At 35.9% G+C, this 21,773-nt stretch overlaps 1 protein-coding gene across 1 annotated transcript in view; it reads right to left on the bottom strand.

Moving 5' to 3' along the window:
• VPS13C (vacuolar protein sorting 13 homolog C) overlaps positions 1-21,773 on the bottom strand; it is a 176,085-nt gene that overhangs the window by 74,277 nt on the left and 80,035 nt on the right. The window contains exons 31-43 of the mRNA XM_052647403.1: positions 20,710-20,872; positions 19,857-19,973; positions 18,754-18,857; positions 18,399-18,566; positions 17,602-17,906; positions 13,999-14,146; positions 13,142-13,250; positions 8,320-8,456; positions 5,898-6,054; positions 4,430-4,509; positions 3,888-3,947; positions 3,070-3,226; positions 933-1,049 (exon numbers count right to left, since the gene is read on the bottom strand). Of these exons, the coding sequence (XP_052503363.1) occupies positions 933-1,049; positions 3,070-3,226; positions 3,888-3,947; positions 4,430-4,509; positions 5,898-6,054; positions 8,320-8,456; positions 13,142-13,250; positions 13,999-14,146; positions 17,602-17,906; positions 18,399-18,566; positions 18,754-18,857; positions 19,857-19,973; positions 20,710-20,872 (1,822 nt within the window). The remainder of the gene's footprint in view (positions 1-932; positions 1,050-3,069; positions 3,227-3,887; positions 3,948-4,429; positions 4,510-5,897; positions 6,055-8,319; positions 8,457-13,141; positions 13,251-13,998; positions 14,147-17,601; positions 17,907-18,398; positions 18,567-18,753; positions 18,858-19,856; positions 19,974-20,709; positions 20,873-21,773) is intronic.

Raw genomic sequence — 21,773 nt, 5'->3', positions numbered from 1 at the left:
AGAAATGGCAACCCACTCTAGTATTCTTGCCTGAGTAATCCCATGGGCAGAGAAGCCTGGCAGGCTACAGTCCATGAGGTCTCTGAAGAGTCAGATGCAACTTAGCAACTAAACAATAAATACATAGTGAAGTTTACCATTTAGAAAATAAATAAATGGAAAGTCATATCATGTTAATAAATGAGAAAACTCAATATCATTAAGATATCAATTCTACCTAAATTGGTCTACAGATGCAATGCAATTCCAATAAAAATACTACAAGGCTAAGAAAAAAAATACTACAAAGCTTTTTGTTGCAATTGGCTGCTGTCCTTGAAGTCGCTAAGTCATGTTCAACTCTTTGTAACCCCACAGACCATTGTACACCAGACTCATCTGTCCTACACTATCTCCTGGAGTTTGCTCAAATTCATGTCCATTGAGTCAGTGATGCTATCTAACCATCTCATCCTCTGCCGTCTTCTATTCTTTTTGCCTTCAATCTTCCCCAGCATCAGGGTCTTTTCCAAGAGTCGGCTCTTTGCATCAGGTGGTCAAAATACTGGACCTTTAGCTTCAGCATCGGTCCTTCCAATGAATATTCAGGGTTGATTTCCTTTAGAATGGACTGGTTTGATCTTCCAATCCAAGGAACCAAGAGTCTTCTTCAACACCACAATTCGAAAGCATCAATTCTTCGGCACTCAGCTTTCTTCATGGACCAGCTCTCACAATTGTGAAGTTGGAAAGCTAATGGTAAAATTTAAATGGAAATGCAAAGAATGTGGAATAGCCAATCAGATGAGGGGAAAAATATAATTTTACTGTTACTGAAATCTTGGGGAAAAAAAAAAGACAAGCCATGAGAACTCTACCATGCAACAAGCTCATTCTTCCTGAAGGTCTATGTAAAGAAACAAAAATACCTACACCAAGGAATAACTACTTACCATGTATTCTAATATCTGCAATGTTACACTTCTGATCACAGACAAAAACATTAAATGCATTTAATTTAGTGGTGACCTTTAAATCAAACACATCGTCTTGAGAAGAGTTGCTGGATACTGAAAAGTAAAAAAATCCTTGTGATCAGCAAAATGTAAAGATGATATAGCACATAAAATAATCTCAAATTCACTAAAGTACAATATGAACTGTGAAGAACCAAAAAGGTCTCCATTAAGATTATACATAATTAATATTATTTTTAAATCAATTTTCAAATGCCAATCAGACGAAAACTAGCATTTTTCTGTTCAAATTAAAAATAAAGGCAACCTTTATTAGCACCTGGTAAGTACAACTCTGTTAGATGGAAAACTTTACTATAACTTTTCTCCTAGGAAACAAAAAAAATCCCTATAATAGAATTCTAGGATTCCAATGGAGATAAATTTTGACTTGGAACTTCTTTTCACATCATATATTAGATCAAAGAAAAATATTTCATGAAAAACTGAAATGGTAAATTAGTAAAAATATGTATTATTAACTATTACACATACAATACGTGTTATTAACTACACAGCCAATTTCTCTAGACTGTATTCTGTTTCTCCATGAAGAATCCTAAGATAAAGTCTGTAAGAAATGAACATAAAGAGCCAAAGTTAAGGAACAAAAAGTTACTTTATAACATGTATTTGTGTCTGTGTACATGTGTCTAAGAAACACAATCAAATGGATTCCCTTAATCTATTTTAGTTCAAGTCCTGATTGATAAATATAATTTCTTAGAGACGTGTCTTGACTGAAGTAAACAATGTTTCTTATAAAACTGTAAAGGTATGGGGACATCAGTCCTTAATCACCAAGATGATAAAAGAGTTAACACATATACATGAAATTTAGAAAGATGGCAATGATGACCCTGTATGCAAGACAGCAAAAAAGACACAGATGTGTATAGCAGACTTTTGGACTCAGAGGGAGAGGGAGAGGGCGGGATGATTTGGGAGAATGGCATTGAAACATGTATACTATCACGTAAGAATCGAATCACCAGTCTATGCCCGATGCAGGATACAGCATGCTTGGGGCTGGTGCACGGGGATGACCTAGAGGGATGTTGTGGGCAGGGAGGTGGGAGGGGGGTTCATGTTTGGGATCGCATGTACACCCATGGTGGATTCATGTCAATGTATGGCAAAACCAATATAGTATTGTAAAGTAAAATAAAGTAAAAATAAAAATTAAAAAAATAATAATAATAAAAGAGTTTTTTTCTCCCGTAAAATTTAAAGTAGCATAAATCAAACCATAAAAAAACAGCTATACAGCATAACTAGAATATTGTTTCTTTGGATTAGGATTTTTTTATAGTTTACTGTGAGCTTAAATATTCCCTGTATCAGACCTAGTATTGCTAACAGCTTTATACTTTAAAGATGCCAGTAATATAGATATAATGCAAACAGATAACGGTCTGAAAATTAACTGACCAGATGTTAGATACTCACATCGTATGATATGAAAGAAAAATAATTAAAATAACATTTGACTTAAAAACAGGCACACGTTCACTCAGGCTACACTACATCTAACATTTCAAGGCACAAGTCCTGGCATGTGCCCGTATCTCTATGTGACTTAAACACAGTTTTGGTTTGAAACCAAAGTGAGTCTGTCTCTGCCATGAGATTGCTCCTTTTGTGTCTTGCGAAGCTTAAACCTGTTGAGGACCAGGTAGTTTCAACTGACTGAAACGGGCCTTTGCTACTATGCGTGACTGTGATCATACTTTAATTTCGTCCTTTCTCACTTTCACTAGAGTGCAGGCTATGGGCACATCAATGCAAAGTATATACTTTATTTTATGAAAAAGCAAGGCAGTGAAATCAAATATGAATACATGATTAATATTAAACACTTCTTTAAAATCTCTCTCTAAATTTATATCAATACCATAAGAGTAAAATCTGCTTTCTTTTGAAACCAACATAATCTGTTAAAGCACAGGAAACATTAAGGTGCTAAATGGTCATCTTAGCTTAAAAATACAAGTTATTCAGTTCAGTTCAGTTATTACATATGATCATTAAAGTTCAGGTAGAAAGTATGAGACCATGACTCAAAAGTTAATACCAGTTTTGGCAATGATACTTCTGGACTCCCCCATAAGTGGTTTCAGCTCCGAGTCCTTCTTAGAAGGTTCAGAGGATGGAACAGCAGAGGACAAAAAATCCATGAAGGACAGTAAAGCTTCCAAATGAAGAACTAAGTCTAAAGATGAAAATGAAACCTAAGATAATGAACAATTAGAGAGGCATATTTCAGATATCGAAACATTTTTATGTCAAACTTCAACATATACAAGTAGCCCAAGAATAGTTCAACCAAGGACCTTTTTTACTTGAGAAAGAATTCACTATTACTTTGTTAATCCTTTACCAGACAATAAACTAACACTGCCAACTTCCACACATGACCATACATCTAACCTCAACAGAACTTGATAACTTTTAAGTAAAGATTTAAGAAGTATTATCAGCCTTAGCTCAGTCCCCTTACAGATGGTTCCAAGGAATTTCTGTACTGAGCCATGCTTTCTGCCTGACCCTTAATTTTTTTCTAATCCTAAAGTCAGTTAACAATTCAAGCGCTTAATGCTTCCATTAATAGGACGTCAATTCCCTTAAAAACGTATTATTTTGTCCTCAACAAGGAATCATTAATTTGTACCTGGGAAACAAATAATCTTTTAGGAAATCAAATAAACTTTTGTAATAATTTTATCTCAGCTCTATATTCATTTCTTCCATCTACAAGATTAGATCTTTTATTATTATTACCACTCTTCCTCTAATTTTAGAACTCACAATCTCACAGCTAAAGATGGCTTTGAAGCTATATTTAATCATTAACAGATACCCTAGCCTTATAGTGAGTTAGAAAAGACATACCTCAAGTGTTTGTTTGGTATTGTCATGAGTAGTTTTAAATTCTGGTCCATCAATGTCTGCCTACAAATAATGGAGGATTAAATCACCAGGTTGGAAACAATAAAAATTCACACATTGCAAAATATATATACATATAGTCTTTACTTTTCAAAGCATGCTATGAAAACACTATAAACATATTTTTAAAAGCAAAGAAGAATATGCCCAAAACATGGCCACATAAGTAATTGTCACGTTCTGTAAAAGCAAAATCCCAAACTAGGAAGAAATGCTAAAGGTAGGGAAAATGCTAGTTCATCTGGATTATATTTTGTTTCAACTCACAATGGAACTTTGTGTACTTTCACTTATTCAAAAACATATGATTAACTCTGAAGGTTACTGAAATGATCTAGGACTGTCAGATGCTTGCATATTGCACTATAATCAACCAGTTTTAGAATAAAAAATTTTAGGGGAAAAAACTGAGACATTAAATATGGGGGAACTATATAACTTCATACATTCAAATATTAAACAATTTTAGAAATGAAACTAGGTACCTTTGTCAATAACATTTTCAGAAGGGGTTCATCTGTTACATTGGAAGAGTTAATAATGTGAAGAGGTCCTCCTTTAGAGTCTAGAAGAGAAAGAGAGATCATTAAGTCTTTTAGATATTTCAAATGTATTAAAAACAGATCAGCCAGATACACAAGATATACATTTCTCAAACCCCAAGAGTTGGGTGGTGCAGTGGATAAGAATCCACCTGCCAGTGTAGAGGACACAGGTTCCATCCCTGGTCCGGGAAGATTTCACAATGCTGTGGAGCAACTAAAGCCTGTGCGCCCTAGGGCACTTGAGCTAAAACTACTGAGCCTATGTGCTGCAACTACTGAAGCCTGTGTGCCCAAGAGCCCACATTCCACAACTATTGAGCCTGCGGGCTGCAATTACTGAAGCCCTTGAACCTAGAGGCTGTGCTCTGCAACAAGAGAAGCCCCCACAACAAGAAGTCCCATGCACCAGAACAAAGAGGAGCCCCTGTTCACCCCAACTAGAGAAAGCACAAGCAAAGCAATGTAGACCCAGTGCAGACAAAAAAAAAAATGATGAAAATAAATTTTTAAAGAATTCAAGAGTTGTATGCTAAAAATGTGACTTTTACTATATGTATCATATCTCAGTAAAACTGGCTTTGAAATAAAATCCAAGATACTCCACAAAGACAAAAAACCAGCCCTAGCCAATTACAAATGATATAATATTTGGTACTACTGGTATTACTTATTTCAACAAATAAGAATATATTAAAGGACAAAGCTATAAAATACTTAAACTAGGGATTATTCTCAATACAAGTGTGCTTTACTTTAAGTGACCCCATAGAATTCCAATGAACTTTAAATATCCGTATTAACTTTAAAAGTTACTTTGGTGCAATTTACAAAGTGAATTTGAAAGGCTGAAGAGACTACAAAAGAATGCAAACTTTTTCCCCTATATATGTCTGTATTGCCTGTTATTTTTTACAAGTATACATTAGTACTATTAAACACAAAAAACACTGCTGTAATTTAAAAATAAATTTAAAAATCAAACAAAAAATTTACTTTCTAGTAAACTAACTCACCTTTCAAAAAGGGTCCCTGGGCTCTATACCTGGGTATTGTACTTGGATTGTGATTTCCTAATATGTCAGTTCACAGAGAACAGTTATAATATAATGTTGCCTTTTACAAGTTCTGAAGTGTTTTGTATAGACACTGGAGACACACGCCTCATTCTTCTTTTAGATATATTCTACTTTGCGCTAAATACTTAGATATAGACCTACTTTATGATCAATTACTACACAGATAATGAATTTTTAATTTTTAAATATCAAATTACTTTCTATTAAATGTAATAAATGTAAACTAATTAAATAATTACAGTGACACTAATAGATATGCTTAAAGTTTATAAAAAGGTAGGGACCTCTGCCTACTACATGTACAATTTACAAAGACTATACTTCATACTTACCAGTGAACTCAAAGCAGCGCATGCTAATCTTTTTTAGATAAGCTTCAGCAGTCAGGTCATAGGCTTTAACTCTAGCTTCCAGTCCAAGCTGCAGGACATTTAGTTCATGTAAAGGCCTTCCTTTCTTTTCTGCTTTTTCCATCAAAGTAATCACAACCTAGAAAAAGACACAAGTATTACCACAAACTATTTCACTAATATACAATGAAGATATAAGTTAACAATTTAATAACCATCCAGAGTGATATAATAAATAATTCACCCAGTGTAAAGATGTGCACTTCCATTTGTGTCTGGAAATTGCCTAGGGTTATTTACTTTGGAGGTACACTTTACTGTTCAGACTTTTAAAGCATAGCCAACATATTCTAGTGGATTTCAAGACAGCTATGAAAAAAAAAAAAAGTGGTTCTGCCTAATTCCCAGAAGTCCTAGTCTGATGGATGGTGTCAGACTAAATCTCAAAGTCCGAGATATACAATCAGTTTTTAAACTACTCCTAAGGCAAGGTTTCTCAACCTTGGCACCAATGACATCTGGGGCTGGATCATCCTTTCCAGGGAGGGGCAGTCCCAAGCACTATAGGCTGTCCAGTGGCATCACCGGCCTCTACCCACTGGCTGCCAGTAGCCCCCTCTCTCTGGATGGCAACAAGCAAAAATCTCTCCAGATGATGCCTATTATCAGCAAATTGCTTCCTCCCACCCTAATCACTGTCCTCGCAAAGACAATTGTAATTACATGTATCACAAATGATATTAAAAAGGATTTATGGGTTTTTCTATGTACATATGTTAATGAAGCCCATTTGCAAATAGAATGATTCATCTATCAATGTTTCAATTATCAAAGCTTAAAAATCTTCAATAACTCTTAATATCACAAGAAAAACAGCAGAGGTTTAACATTAAGTAAGTTTGTTTCAAAGCATATATTTCAGATTTTAAAAGTAGCATTCATTTGTTTAAAAATTTATTATGCTTAACTCAAGAGACAGAATATAACCTCTACACAACTATTTAATGATGAAGGGATTTTTAGAGGAAGTTTTTTTCTTCCAAGTCCCTCTATGTGTGACGCTTTCCCACATATAAACATGTTTATGTCTGGTTCCTGTCTCTACCCCGTCCCAGTCCCCTTCCTGAATCCTGTTTCTCAGACTCCATATTATTACTCTTTAAAAACGCAACCCAAATCTCACTTCCTCCAGCAAACTTTCCTGATCCTCTTAGACTGCTTAGATGCCCTCTTCCCACTATGAGGGCACCAAGGATGGAAACCACCTGCCTTGGCCGGTCATGATGATAACCGCTTGCCTGAACTGTCTCACAACAGAATGTCCAATAAGGAAAACAGAGCTTCCCCTGAAAACTAATAGAGAGAATTCGGGATAAAAGCAGATAAGAGGAGGAAGGAGACGCCAGCGAACGAGCCCAGAAGAACTCAGGCAGGGCCAAAAGGAGGAGGGAGGAGCCAATAAGTCCAGCCACCTCCCAGAAGCCCTCACACTGCTGTCGACACTGGCGGAGTCACGCGCGCACCATCAGGAAGACCGAGTCACCAAACGTACCTGGTGAGCAAGATGACTGACCAGAGATAGCCTGGAAACTAACCCCACTACCATAAACCAGAGACTGGCAACCATGTGACGGAACACGACTCCTACTTCCCTTACTCTACGGCTCTTGGTCCAGGCACCCCTTCCCAATAGAGTCTCTTGTGTTGTCAGGATACGTCTCCTCAGACAATATATTACTGAGTGTTAGACAAGAGCCCACTCTGGAACCCTGGAAAGGGTCCCCCATCCTGTAACACTATCACTGCCACAAGCTCCCTAGGTACATTTTTAGTGGGAATTACAAAAATGTAATTACTGGGAATGTAATTTAATGGGAATATTACAAAAATGTTAATAGTTTTCTTGTTTGAGTTGAGTCTATGCCTTTTACCTCTGTTTCCTTAGCACTCAGCACATGCAATGAGTATTTGATACATGTGTGAATACAGAAGAGGAAAATTCATTTACTCTTTCCTTAAGAATCTGCAGATGGACAGCAGACTAAAAATAAGATAACATCTTTTAAATTTATACACATTTTATTCTATTGTATTAATGGTTACTAAAATTTGCGAAGAATTTGCTCAGTCCTTTTCCTGTCTTTCCTATACAAAACCCAAACCAAGCCACATTCCATCTGTCCTAAATTCATTTGAAAAATGTGTTAGAGGGCATACTACCATTTTGTCTGTGAAATATTATATCCTCCAAATATAACTCATCTTTAACAAATGCTCAAATTTATAAACATTACATCTACATACAAATTACAAATAGCCTATGTAAGATATTTTTAGTACAGTTAATTCCAAATATCCATTATTTATTCACCTCATTTTATAAAAACAGATGAAAATTACACACCTCTTTAATTTCAAAATTCAACAGCATATTAATGATGTCTACAGATTTTATTTCTTCCACTCCAGCTGTTGAAGTATCTTGAGAAATATGCACATCTTGTTTTAATGTAGAGATTTCAAGTGGCTCTTTAATTTCACCTAAAGATGTTTAAAAGAAATTCATTTACCTCTATTCACACATTTCCTACATGAATACTCAATGAGGACTTAGACAAGTACTCCAGACTTGGTGCAAGCATTCACAATCTACAAATCACAATTATACAGCCCCAGCCCTTAGAGAGCTCAGTTTAGTAGAAGATACATATATACACACACATATACAGTACAAACAAAATAAGCAGGCTTCAACTGCGTATTAAATAGACACATTAAATAGACAAATGTTGACAGAATCTATGTAAGCGGATAGAAACCACGTAACTAGGCAAGACACTGCCATGAGATCAAGAAAGTCTTCATAGGAGAGTTATCACTCAAGCAGAACTGGGGAGGATCTCCTCAAACAGAGGAGACATTCTAAGAATAAAGTAAGAGGTAGCAGAAAATCACAGAGAAAGAACACATCGGGACAGGTTTTGCAAACAGAATGGAGTTTGACATGGTTAAATCATGAGGAGAATAACAAGAATGAAGGTTTGACAAGAAAAAAAGCTGAAGCTTCTTATGCCATACCAAGAACAAAAAGTAAAACCTATGGGCTTGTTGTCCTGAAATTCATACCCTGAAACACAACAAAATTTGCTTTCCAAACTGTAACACACAACACTAGTAATAGCGACCACTTGCTAAGTACTTACCTCTGTGTAGGATGCTGTGCTAACAGATGTGCGTGGGCTAGCACAGTTAACTCTCATAACAATACTCTGAGGTAAAAACTTTATTGTTCTCACTTCCCAGATGAGCAAACTGAAGTCCCAACAGACTCAGTACCCTGCTTAGTGTTTTCCATATGGAAAACCACTGCTGTTAATTACTACCTTTGAGAAAGCAATACACAGGGCAAGGTTTCTTAACTATCACCTTATTTTAGCACTGTTTCAGGCATAATGTGATCCAGGGGAAATAATTCTAGCAAATATTTTGCTTTTAGAAAACAATTTCTAAAATAGGCCAAGATTTCTTAAATATAAAATTAAAAGCCCTCATCATTTAAAAAATATGTATTAGAGTTCATTAAAAGTAACTAATTCTATTAAACAGAAGGCCCATTAAGAGTGAAAATGTAAACCACAGATAGAGAGAAGACATTTCTACACATATACTAACATGTATACATACAGCAAACGTAACCAGCAAAGGGCTCCTATCCAGAATGAATAAATAATTCCCATACACCAATGAGAAAAAAAGACCACACCCAATAAAAATGGTCAATAGACTTGAATGTGTGCGTAGTCGCTTAGCCATATTTGACTCTTTGCAACCCCATGGACGGTAGCCTGCCAGGCTCCCCTGTCCATAGAATTTTCCAAGCAACAATTCTGGAGTGGGTTTGCCATTTCCTTCTCCAGAGGATCATCCTGACCCAGGGATCGAACCTGCATCTCTTTCGTCTCCTGCAATGGCAGGTGGATTCTTCACCACTGAGCACCAAGGAAGCCCCCATACTATACTTAATCTTAGTCAAAAGGCTGAGAAGACTTGAATGATCATGTCGAAAAAGAGACTATCCAAATAACCAATAAGCATATGAAAAGATCCTCAATTTCATTAGTTACCAAGGAATAAATAAAAACCAAAGACTGACAATGGCCTTCCTAGTGAGAATGTGAAAAAACTGCAACTTTCATACCCAGCTGGTAGCAAAGTAAACTGATTCAACCACTTGGAAAACTGATCAGGATAACCTGGCACAAGTTCCCAAAGCTAAATGTAAGCTAACGTATAAGCCAGTAATTCTACCCTTAGTTGTATGTTCAAAACAAAAAAGATAATATAACTGTACCAAAAGATTGTGTGATAACTTTCATAGCAACTTTACTCGCGATAGTCAAAAACTGGAAACAGGAATAAAAGGAACAAACTAGTGCTAGATATTCCGACAGATGAATCCCAGAAACAAACTATTGAATGAAAGAAGCCAAAAAAGAAGGAGTAATTTTTGTATGATTCCACTTATATGAAATTCAAAAAGAGGAAAAACTACTCTATCCATGGTATTACAAACTAGAATGGCAGTAACTTCTGGGTAGATCTTAGGGGAGGGTGGGAGTTTGGTACTGACCAGGAAAGAGCATAGGGAGGGCTTTAGGGTTCAGTGCTGGAAATGTTTTATATCTTATTCATGGTGATTGTACCAGTATAGCCACATATAAATGAGCTCACTGAATTGTACATTTTACTATATGTATTAACATACTGTAAAAAAAAAAAGATACCCCCTGTAGTTTCTTCATTGTGTGTGTTTGTTGTTGTTATTATTGTTTCTGAGATACAACTGACTTAAATTATTGAACCCAAACCCAAAGTTGGTGCTCTGTGACAACCTGGAGGGGACAGGGTGGGAAGGAAGGTGGGAAGGGTGCACGAGGGAGGGGACACATGTATCCCTACGGCCAATTCATGTTGATATATGGCAATAACCATCACAATATTGTAAAGTAACTATCCTCCAATTAGAATTTAAAAATATTGTATTAGTTTTAGGTAAAAAAGAAAAAAAAAAACTCTTTAAAATAGAAAAAAAATACAGTGGTATACCATTTTTCAGTCAGCAAACTGGCAAAAATTTTTTAAATCTGATAATATGATAATATGCTGTGTTAGAGAAGGCACAGAAAAACAACCTGATGGGAGTACAAAGCACTCATACTCATTTTGCGTATAAGTTCTATGAGGTTCAACTGTCAAAACAATAAGTGAAATTAAATTACATGTACTAATTAAATTATTATTTTAACAAAAACTAAATCAATAACCTCAGATATGCAGATGACACCACCCTTATGGCAGAAAGTGAAGAGGAACTGAAAAGCCTCTTGATGAAACTGAAAGAGGAGAGTGAAAAAGTTGGCTTAAAGCTCAACATTCAGAAAAATAAGATTATGGCATCTGGTCCCATCACTTCATAGGAAATAAATGGGGAAACACTGTCAGGCTTTATTTTGGGGAGCTCCAAAATCACTGTAGATGGTGACTGCAGCCATGAAATTACAAGATGCCTACTCCTTGGAAGGAAAGTTATGACCAACCTAGACAGCATATTAAAAAGCAGAGACATTACTTTGCCAAAAAAGGTCCATCTAGTCAAGGCTATGGTATGGATGTGAAAGTTGGACAGTGAAGAAAGTTGAGCGTTGAAGAATTGATGCTTTTTGAACTGTGTTGGAGAAGACCCTTGAGAGTCCCTTGGACTGCAAGGAGATCCAACCAGTCCATTCTGAAGGAGATCAGTCTTGAGTGTTCAATGGAGGGACTGATGCTGAAGCTGAAACTCCAATATTTTGCCCACCTCATGCGAAGAGTTGACTCGTTGGAAAAGACTCTGATGCTGGGAGGGATTGAGGGCAGGAGAAGGGGACAACAGAGGATGAGATGGCTGGATGGCATCACCGACTCAATGGATATGAGTTTGAGTAAACTCCGGAAGTTGGTGATGGACAGGGAGGCCTGGTGTGCTGTGACTCATGGGGTCATAAAGAGTCAGACACGACTGAGTGACTGAACTGAACTGAACTGAAATACTCTTTTATCCATTAGTCCTGGTATGTTCCCAACAGATAAACATACACTTCTAAAAGTGTATGCACTAGAATAATTAATGCAACACAATTTAATCGAAAGACTGAAATAAACCTGACATGTCCATTAATAGGGACTTTATAAATCATGATACTTCAACAGAATTTAATACCAAGCATCCATTAAAAAGAATGAGTTAGATCTATCCATAGCATATATACAGATATGGAATGAACACCAAGATACACTATGTATGTGTATATGCTGCGAAGTCATGTCAGTTGTGTCCTACTCTTTGCACCCCCATGAACTGTAGCCTGTCAGGCTCCTCTGTCCACGGGATTCTCCAAGCATGAATACTGGAGTGGGTTACCACGCCCTCCTTTAGGCTACGTGTATATACATACATAAACAGCTTAGAAAATAGGTCTGGTAGTTACTTTGCCTCAAGTGAAAGGGCCACTATATCTAATAATTTAAATTCTCTTGCATTTATATTGCAGTACAACTTTTTCAGTATCTTTGTTTAGTGGTAATTTACCAACCACCTCAGTTTTTACACCTATATTACTAGTGTGTGCATGCCCAGTTATCTCTTTGAGACCCCATGGACTAGAGCCTATGAGGTTCCTCTGTCCATGGGATTTTCCAGGCATGAATACTTGATTGGGTTGCCATTTCCTTCTCCAGGGGATCTTCCCGACCCAGGGATCAAACCTATGTCTCCTGCATTGTCAGGTGGATTCTTTACCACTGAGCCTCCAGGGAAGCCCCAGGTATATTACTACTGAATCTTATTTTAAAGTCAGATCGAGTATACGACCTAGCATACATAGCTACATAGTCAACTTACATTTTTTTCTTTTCTCTATGTGCAAATTCAAAACTTATTCCAGGAATTCACCACTGATCTGAAACCCTTCTTTCTGGCCTCCTCCTATCTCATGCAACTTAGAAATAACTGAGAGTTTGCTTAACTTAAAAGCAAACTGTCATTTTATTCAACAGTATCTTATTTATTTTCTTGGTAATACAAATCACAGTTGTAAATATGTATTCAGTTACTTCATTTTTATTGTCTATCTCCCCTAATAAATTGTAAATAACTTATATTATACCACCTATTGTCAGCCTCTTACCTGTCTCCTGTATTCTTGGTTTTACTTTATGCAAATCTTCAGGAGCCTCACCAAGATTTTCTGCTAGTATTTTAAATAAAAGATTAAGATCGTCTTGATTTAGATTAACCTGTGAAATACAATGTTCCAAGAAAAGATAATTTCATTTTTAATGAAACAATTCTAATACAGAAAATAAATCCTTAGTAACAAAACACTAAGGACCAAATAATCTTAATGCTGACTAAAGAATTATATAATCACTATACACTCAAGTATTTCACTACTTATTTCATGTTAAAATCTCATTTTCAAAGTGAAGACAGTGTCTGAGAAAAACAGCAGGATTTATGAGTCAGTATTAGTTTCATCTACTTAATCAATATGATTCTCAGTGAAAGTTAATAATGATTAAAGAAATAAGATCACCTTTTTTTTTAAAGAAATTAATTTTGGAACATAAGTGCTACTATGAAGTGCTATTTTTTAAACAATAACAATTTCAATGTAATAGAAAGGCCATCTATAAAATATAGGGTTCATTCAATGCTATAATTATCTTATGGGTACTTAGATATCCCTAAAATAAAAGGTTGTATATATAATAGAGAAGAAATAGAATGATAATATACTGACACTAATAATTTACAAATAGATCTCTGCTAATGTGTACATAACAAATTTAAAAGCTAAAGGACACTTAACTAAAGATTAAATTCTACTAAAAACACTGAAAATACTGTTGGACAATATCACACTGAAATTTTTCTTACATAAGTAAAAAAAAAAAAAGGTCCACATTTCATTTTGATTTATAATGAGAAAATCTTCAGAGTCTCAACTTTCAATAACAAGGTTTTTTCCACTCATATACTCACATTCATTGACTCAAGATGTCCTTTAATTTCCACAACAGGCACCTTGTGGTACCAAGATGCAGCTAGATTCCGATTTACAAAAAACTCCAAGTTAATTGGGTGCAACAGCTGAATATCAGGATGGGAGATTCCTGGCTGGATCACTGTCCTTATGGGAAATATAATTGATATATATGCATAAACATAGGGGTAAATGCAATATATCATTGAAAAAAAACAGCAAGTCCAAAGTTGTTGCTCTAAATGCTGATTTGAAACACAATGCTGTTTTAGTGTTTTCTAAACCCACCAGGCTCCTCTGTCCATGGGATTCTCCAGGCAAGAATACTGGAGTGGGTTGCCATTTCCTTCTCCAAGGGATCTTCCCAACCCAGGGATCAAACCCAGGTCTCCTGCATTGCAGGCAGACGCTTTAACCTCTGAGCCACCAGGGAAGCCCAAACTTGATTTATGGTTAATTTAATCTACAATGCACCAGCACGAACAGATTAAAATACAGCTGACCTTTGAACACCACGGGGCGGGGGATGGGGGGCGCTAGCGGTGACAACCCTCCACGCAATCATGTAGCATACTTTGCCCTCCATATTTTGGTTCCTCTGTATATGCAGTCCCTCCACAGCTATGGCTCCGAACAACCATGGACTGTTACTGCTGCATTATTTACCACTGGAAAAAAATCTGCTTATAAGCAGAATCATGCAGTTCAAACCCATGTTGTTCAAGGCTCAACTGTATATGATATACAATCAGCCTTTAAAAAACTTTTTTCTTTAAACAGAAGATAGATGACAATAATTTTTAAAAAGAAACTGATATCATTGACAATATGGAGGAATTATCTATACAGTTGTTCAAGGACTCATACATATGCTGATACAAAGATTAGAGGAAAAAATGGCATTTAAAAAGCAAGCTCTAAGTTTATAAAGCTCTTCACCAGGATTCTTTTCTTGACATGCCTTATAATCATTCCTTTTTTACTCAAGATCATTAAACATCCTTGGATGGGGTGGAAAATGATTTTAAAATGAATTGACACACTTTCAAATGTCCTCTGGTGTAAGCCCAAGAGATACATCATAACTTACACAGCATTCCTGCCAAAAATGTATAAGCTCAATTAAATCATGAGGAATCACTCAGACAAAACTGAGACTCGTCCCATGAAACAACTAGACTATACTCTTCAAAACTGTCATCATCGTGAAAAGCAAAGAAGGCTAAAGAACTATTACAGAATAAATGTCTATCAGTACAGAAATCCCCCTCACTAGTACAAAATACAATTTAATGCCACATGTTACCATGGACTAAAGGGGAAATCCTTAGACCAGCTGGTAAAATCTGAATATTGATTACATGTGCCATGTGTTCTGCCCATGAGATTTCCCAGGCAAGAATACTGGAGTGGGCTGTCATGCCCTCCTCCGGAGGATCTTCCTGACCCAGGGATTAAACCTGCAACTCCTGCATGGAGGTGGATCCTTTACCGCTGAGACAGCGGGGAAGCCCTATTGAACCCATATTGGATAACATATTATACCAATGTTAAATTTCCAGAATTTGGTAACTGTGGTGATTATGTAAGAGGATTAAAGTCCTTGCTCGTAGGAGACACATGCTAAAGCATACAGGGGCAAAGGATAAGATATCTATTCTCAAATAGTTAAGCAAAAAATGTTTTAATTTCCAGTTATGAAATAAACCTTGGGGACATAATGTATAGGATGGTGACTATAGTTAATATTACTATATCGTATATTTGAAAGTCGCTAAGAGTAGATCTTGAAAGTTCTCATAATAACAACAAAAAATTTCTGGAATATGTGTGTTGACAAATGTTAACTAGACTTACTGTGGTGACCATTTTGTAATACATACAAATATCAAATTGCTATGCTGCATATCTGAAACTAATATAATTTGTCAATTATATCTCAATAAAAATAAATTTTTAATTTAAAATATTAAGTATATATACAGAATTAAAGCAAAGGCAAACAATTGGTGAATCCAGGTAAAGGATTATATGTGACCTCACAGGACTATTTTTGTAATTTGTCTGGAAGCTTGAGATTTTTCAAAATAAAGAGTTGATTTAAAGGACTTCCCTCGTGGTCCAGTGGTTAAGAATTAAACTTAAAAGCTTCTGCACAACAAAGGAAACTATAAGCAAGGTGAAAAGACAGTCTTCAGAATGGGAGAAAATAATAGGAAATAAAGCAACTGACAAACAACTAATCTCAAAAATATACAAGCAACTCCTGCAGCTCAATTCCAAAAAATTAAACGACCTAATCAAAAAATGGGCCAAAGAACTAAATAGATATTTCTCCAAAGAAGACACACAGATGGCTAACAAACACATGAAAAGATGCTCAACATCACTCATTATCAGAGAAATGCAAATCAAAACCACAATGAGGTACCATTTCACGCCAGTCAGAATGGCTGCGATCCAAAAGTCTACAAGCAATAAACGCTGGAGAGGGTATAGAGAAAAGGGAACCCTCTTACATTGTTGGTAGGAATGCAAACTAGTTCAGTCACTATGGAGAACAGTGTGGAGATTCCTTAAAAAATAGAACTGCCTTATGACCCAGCAATCCCACTGCTGGGCATACACACCAAGGAAACCAGAACTGAAAGAGACACGTGTATCCCAATGTTCATCGCAGCACTGTTTATAACAGCCAGGACATGGAAGCAACCTAGATGTCCATCAGCAGACGAATGGATAAGAAAGCTGTGGTACATATACACAACAGAGTATTACTCAGCCGTTAAAAAGAATACACTGGAATCAGTTCTAATGAGATGGATGAAACTGGAGCTGATTATACAGAGTGAAGTAAGCCAGAAAGAAAAACACCAATACAGTATACTAACACATATATATGGAATTTATAAAGATGGTAACGATAACCCTGTATGCGAGACAGCAAAAGAAACACAGATGTATAGAACAGTCTTTTGGACTCTGTGGGAGAGAGTGAGGGTGGGATGATTTGGGAGAATGGCATTGAAACGTATAATATCATATATGAAACGAATCGCCAGTCCAGGTTCGATGCAGGATACTGGATGCTTGGGACTGGTGCACTGGGACAACCCAGAGGGATGGTACGGGGAGGGAGGAGGGACAGGGGTTCAAGATGGGGAACATGTGTATACCTGTGGCAGATTCATGTTGATGTATGGCAAAACCAATACAATATTGTAAAGTAATTAACCTCCAATTAAAATAAATAAATTTATATTTAAAAAAAAAAAGAATGCAGATTCACTGCATGAACCCATGCAATGGGACATGGGTCAATCCCTGGTCAGGGAACTAGGATCCCACATGCCTTGGAGCAACTAAGCTGTAATCAGAGAGCCTACGCACTCCAAAGAAAAGCCCACATGACACAACAAAGAACCCGTATGACACAACTAAGACCTAACACAGCCAAAAAAATTAATAAATATTTTTAAATAACTGATTTAAGATACTGTTCTGTGCAACAGAAGCATGTTGAGTGTGAATTTCAACAGTCATAAAACTTCATAGACAATATTAAATAGCACTTGAATACATAATTATTGAAAGAGCATTACCTAGAAAGCTTCAGTTCTGTTAGTTGCACATCCATTCTGTCGATCACTGGAGGGTCTGAGTAGTTTTCACCAGATACCAGACTGAACTGATTCTGAACTCTGATTAACCCAAGATCAACCACCACTGCATTGGTGGAAATGGAAGACTGTGGGATGACTATAACTGGTGCTTTCAAATCAATATTGATGGAAACACGAAAGCTCCTCTGGGCAAAATCTTTCACACTTGTGGCGGCCTTTTCTGCAGCCTGAGCAGTAGCTGCACTCAGAGCCTCTTTCGCTGTCTGGAAATTGTTCAGGAAGTTCTGGAGACACAAAGTAAAAGGAGAAATTCAAACAGGAGGATAAGCAGATCGTTTCTAACACATCTTCTTTTTATTTATGTGCTAATGTTTTCCCAATAAGTAACTTCCAGTTGCGTTCTATTTTTCTAAAGTTAGGAAAGAATTACTGACTATCCATCCATATGCATGAGCTACCTGACAATGGCTAATTATAAATAGAGTTATATGGCTGAGAAACAGAGAAAAAAAATTATAATAGTTTTTACACTTGAGAATTTAGATTCACTGTGTTCCAGCAAAAACAATTCCATTGTAGGCAATGCTAGACAAAAATCATTAAATGATTTCAACTGTTAAAGAGAGGTTTTGACCTCTACATTAATCCATAAATAACATCAATAATCAAATCAATGCACATCCTAAAATTCAAAGTTTTAAGATTGCAATCATAACTATCAGACTTGCTTAAGTACTTCTAAGTCAAAAAAATTTATATGTAAATGGTGATTTTACCAGAAGTGACATGAGGAATTTATGGAGATAGACAATCTGAATACAGCCAACACTGAGTGATACCACACCATCCACCTTGGACATGTCAGTATAGGAATCCCCCTCAGTAGCATCTGGATACAAATCCAAGTTAAAATGAAAGACTTCATTTCCCATTATTGACACAGCCTGAAAAGCAGAAATGTGGGTGAACAATGACAATGACAAAATAAAATCCCTACTAAAAAGTGTTTATAATCATTATAGAAACATTTTCCTATCAAAATATATTTCATTAGCATTTAAAAAAATAAAATATATATTAAAATAAAATCTCTCATTCACCAAAAAATATTAATGATTCACTGTCACCTACTTTTTTATGAACTGTCTTAGGATCAACATCTGTGACAATAATATTTTCCAATCTGGCAAATAGTGACTGCTTTCTTGACTGAAGAGAAAGGGAAGAATCAAGTCCTGAAAAGAAGCATATTATTTTAATTTCTATAGATACCATAATAAGATCTTAAGATTTTTCTTCTATTGCATAACTTTATTTTGTAGGTGATATTTTTATAAATTTAGCAATGTCTGAACTCCCAATTGATACATGCAATATTAGATATTTTTGGTTTTATAAACAATGAAGCATATAAATTCATTAAAAAAAATTATTTGAACTTTCACCCTTATGAAGAAACTACATCTAGTGCAAATAGATTATCTTAGGATTTTAGTAAATTCTTTACACCTTATATCCAGTCATTTACATGGAGACTATAAAAGTTACATCAATCAACTTCAGATTAGTAGATGTACTGCCAGTTCAGAAAGAACAGAGAAAAAGCCTAGTTTTCTGGGTTTTAATTTCTACAAGAACTGTATTATACATATTCTTTACCTTTACCAGATTACAGTGAGGTTGTAAACACAGAGTCAGAGAAAACAGCTAGACTCATTTTAGCAGCTTTTGCCTAAAAGAACACAATGGGCTCTTAGGATTTTTTCTTCATAAGGCTGCTTTGTATTTGTACCAAGCTAAAGCATATTCACAGACCTTAAACTGAATTCTGGGTTGACACTTAGCTCAGCTCATCAAGAGCATCCCTACAATGACATTAGTATTCCTTTCACTTCTGAGACACTTGTGTGTGCGTGCTCGGTTACTCAGTTGTGTCTGACTCTTTGTGACCCCGTGGACTGCAGTGCACCGGGCTCCTCTGTCCATGAGATTCTCCAGGCTAGACTACTGGAGAGGGTGGCCATGTCCTTCTCCAGAGACAACTCTCAAAAAGGTCCAAATCACCAGTATATGTGGTTCAGCTCTTGAAGAGTTAGAAAGAAAGTATGCAGTCCAATTATGTCATAAAATAAGCCAGCTTTCAAAGCCCAGAGGCTTCCACTTGTGTATATGCTTTAGCACTGCAAAACAAACCTTACCTTTTCAACGATTTTTAAGATCATGAGAACTTTTACCTTGAATCTTGATTTCAGCAATATTGTTCTTCTCATCACAAACAACAACACAGAAAGCATTCAATTTGGCAAACAGCCTGAAGTGAATAATGTCACTGTCTTTAGAGGATACAACCACTGCAAATAAACAAAGCAATTCTATCACAATGGGATTCTAGGACTACATATTCTATGAAGGTTTCTTCCCTACATTAAGTGTTCTGCTTAAAATAATTACAGAATTCTCAAGTTCTTAAAGATCTCAAACACTTTTTTGCTTTATATATTCTGCAGTTTGCATTTCCAATAGTGAGGTGTTACTTTTACAATGTAAAAGCAAGAAAGCATTTAAATAAATATAAGGACACTGAAACTCAAGGAAGCTAAATAATGTGCCTATGGTCCCATAGTTTAAGTAGCAGAGTCAGGATCTGAACTGAGTTCTTTCTGATTCAAAAGCCGGGCTCTTTTCCAATTCAATGATATCCTTGCATCCTGGCCCTCACGTCTGTGGGTTTTGATTTCCTTATCTGCAAAATGTTAGATATGATTAATTAATCTTCGATGGAGCCCATTCAGGAGCCACTAAGAGAGGAAGATGAGCTCAAAATCAGTGCAGGTCTTCTTCCCTTAGTACCTTCATAAAGGCATCGCCCACCAACAACAAAATCAGAACAAAAACAGACATTAAAAAAAAACAGTATTAATCACATTTATCTAACATCAGGCACCCACGTACGACTTAATTTGAAGAAAAGAATAAAAGGAAGGGAAATGGCATGTTAATGACTAACTAGATGGTCTCTAAGAGTCCCCATTTGGCTCTACAATTCTACAACCCTTTCTAACTAGAAACAAACCGTACTTTTCATACCCTTCTGCAGAGCTGAATTTTTTTGCTGTTTTTCAGTAGAAACCTGTATGTCCTTGGTATCACTCATGTTTTGGCCATCTGATGGAATAATGGTTGTCAGGTAGTTAATAGAAGACAGAAGAGCTTGTGTATGCAGCAACAAATTTAAAGATGAAAAAGCCACCTAGAAATATTTTAGAAAGAAAATTACTTTCCCAGGCCAGCTGTACCAGTAGTCTCCATATGATGAATGCAAAAGGCTCGTAACTAGGTTTGCACCACTGCCTTATACTGCTTGGAAGGAAGAAAGAGGAAAGGAAGACTTACAACCCACAATCCTTAAATAGGGACTATATGCAGAATAAATTACACTTAATATATTTTGGGGATCAAGGTAACCTAATTACTCCACTCCCCAAGCCTAATTATCATAGAGCATATAATCTGCCAGTAATGGTCATTCTAATATTCCACATATTCATGGCTTTTCTGAATCTTCAATGATGTTTATTATGATTATATAAAATATATGTTAGCTCATGAAACTCCAGAATCACCATGTGTTACCCATATGTCAAGAAATTATTTCAAATGTGATATGCATGAGATTTAAATATAAAAAATGCAATTAAGAGTGACTCAGTCACTGATCTTCTACCACAATTATGATCTTATCATTAAAAAAAGAATACATAACTCATAGGAAAAAATGTATTTTTAAAAACAATAACTCCAAAAAGCTAAAATAGAACACAAACTGCTTTAAAGAATATATGATTTTCTAAAAGCAAACTGATTGTTTTTTAATTTATTTGGCTCTACCAGGTCTTAGTTGCAGCATGCAGGATATCTAGCTCCCTGACCAGGGATCAAACCCAACCCCCTGCATAGGTAGCATGGAGTCTTAACCACTGGACCATCAGGGAAATCCCAAAGTGAAATTTTTTTTAAAAAACTCATTTTTTACTCAAAAAAATTTGTTTTCATTGCTTCAAAACACTAAGTGGACATAAAAATTATTAAAAAGAAGAATCAATATTTAATAGATTTTCCCATGTCTCCAAGATATAATCTGAAACTCATTT

The sequence above is a fragment of the Budorcas taxicolor genome, chromosome 10, assembly GCF_023091745.1.
Source record: "Budorcas taxicolor isolate Tak-1 chromosome 10, Takin1.1, whole genome shotgun sequence".
In the NCBI taxonomy this organism is placed as follows: Eukaryota; Metazoa; Chordata; class Mammalia; order Artiodactyla; family Bovidae; genus Budorcas; species Budorcas taxicolor.
This window is presented reverse-complemented; position numbering and strand designations above follow the sequence as displayed.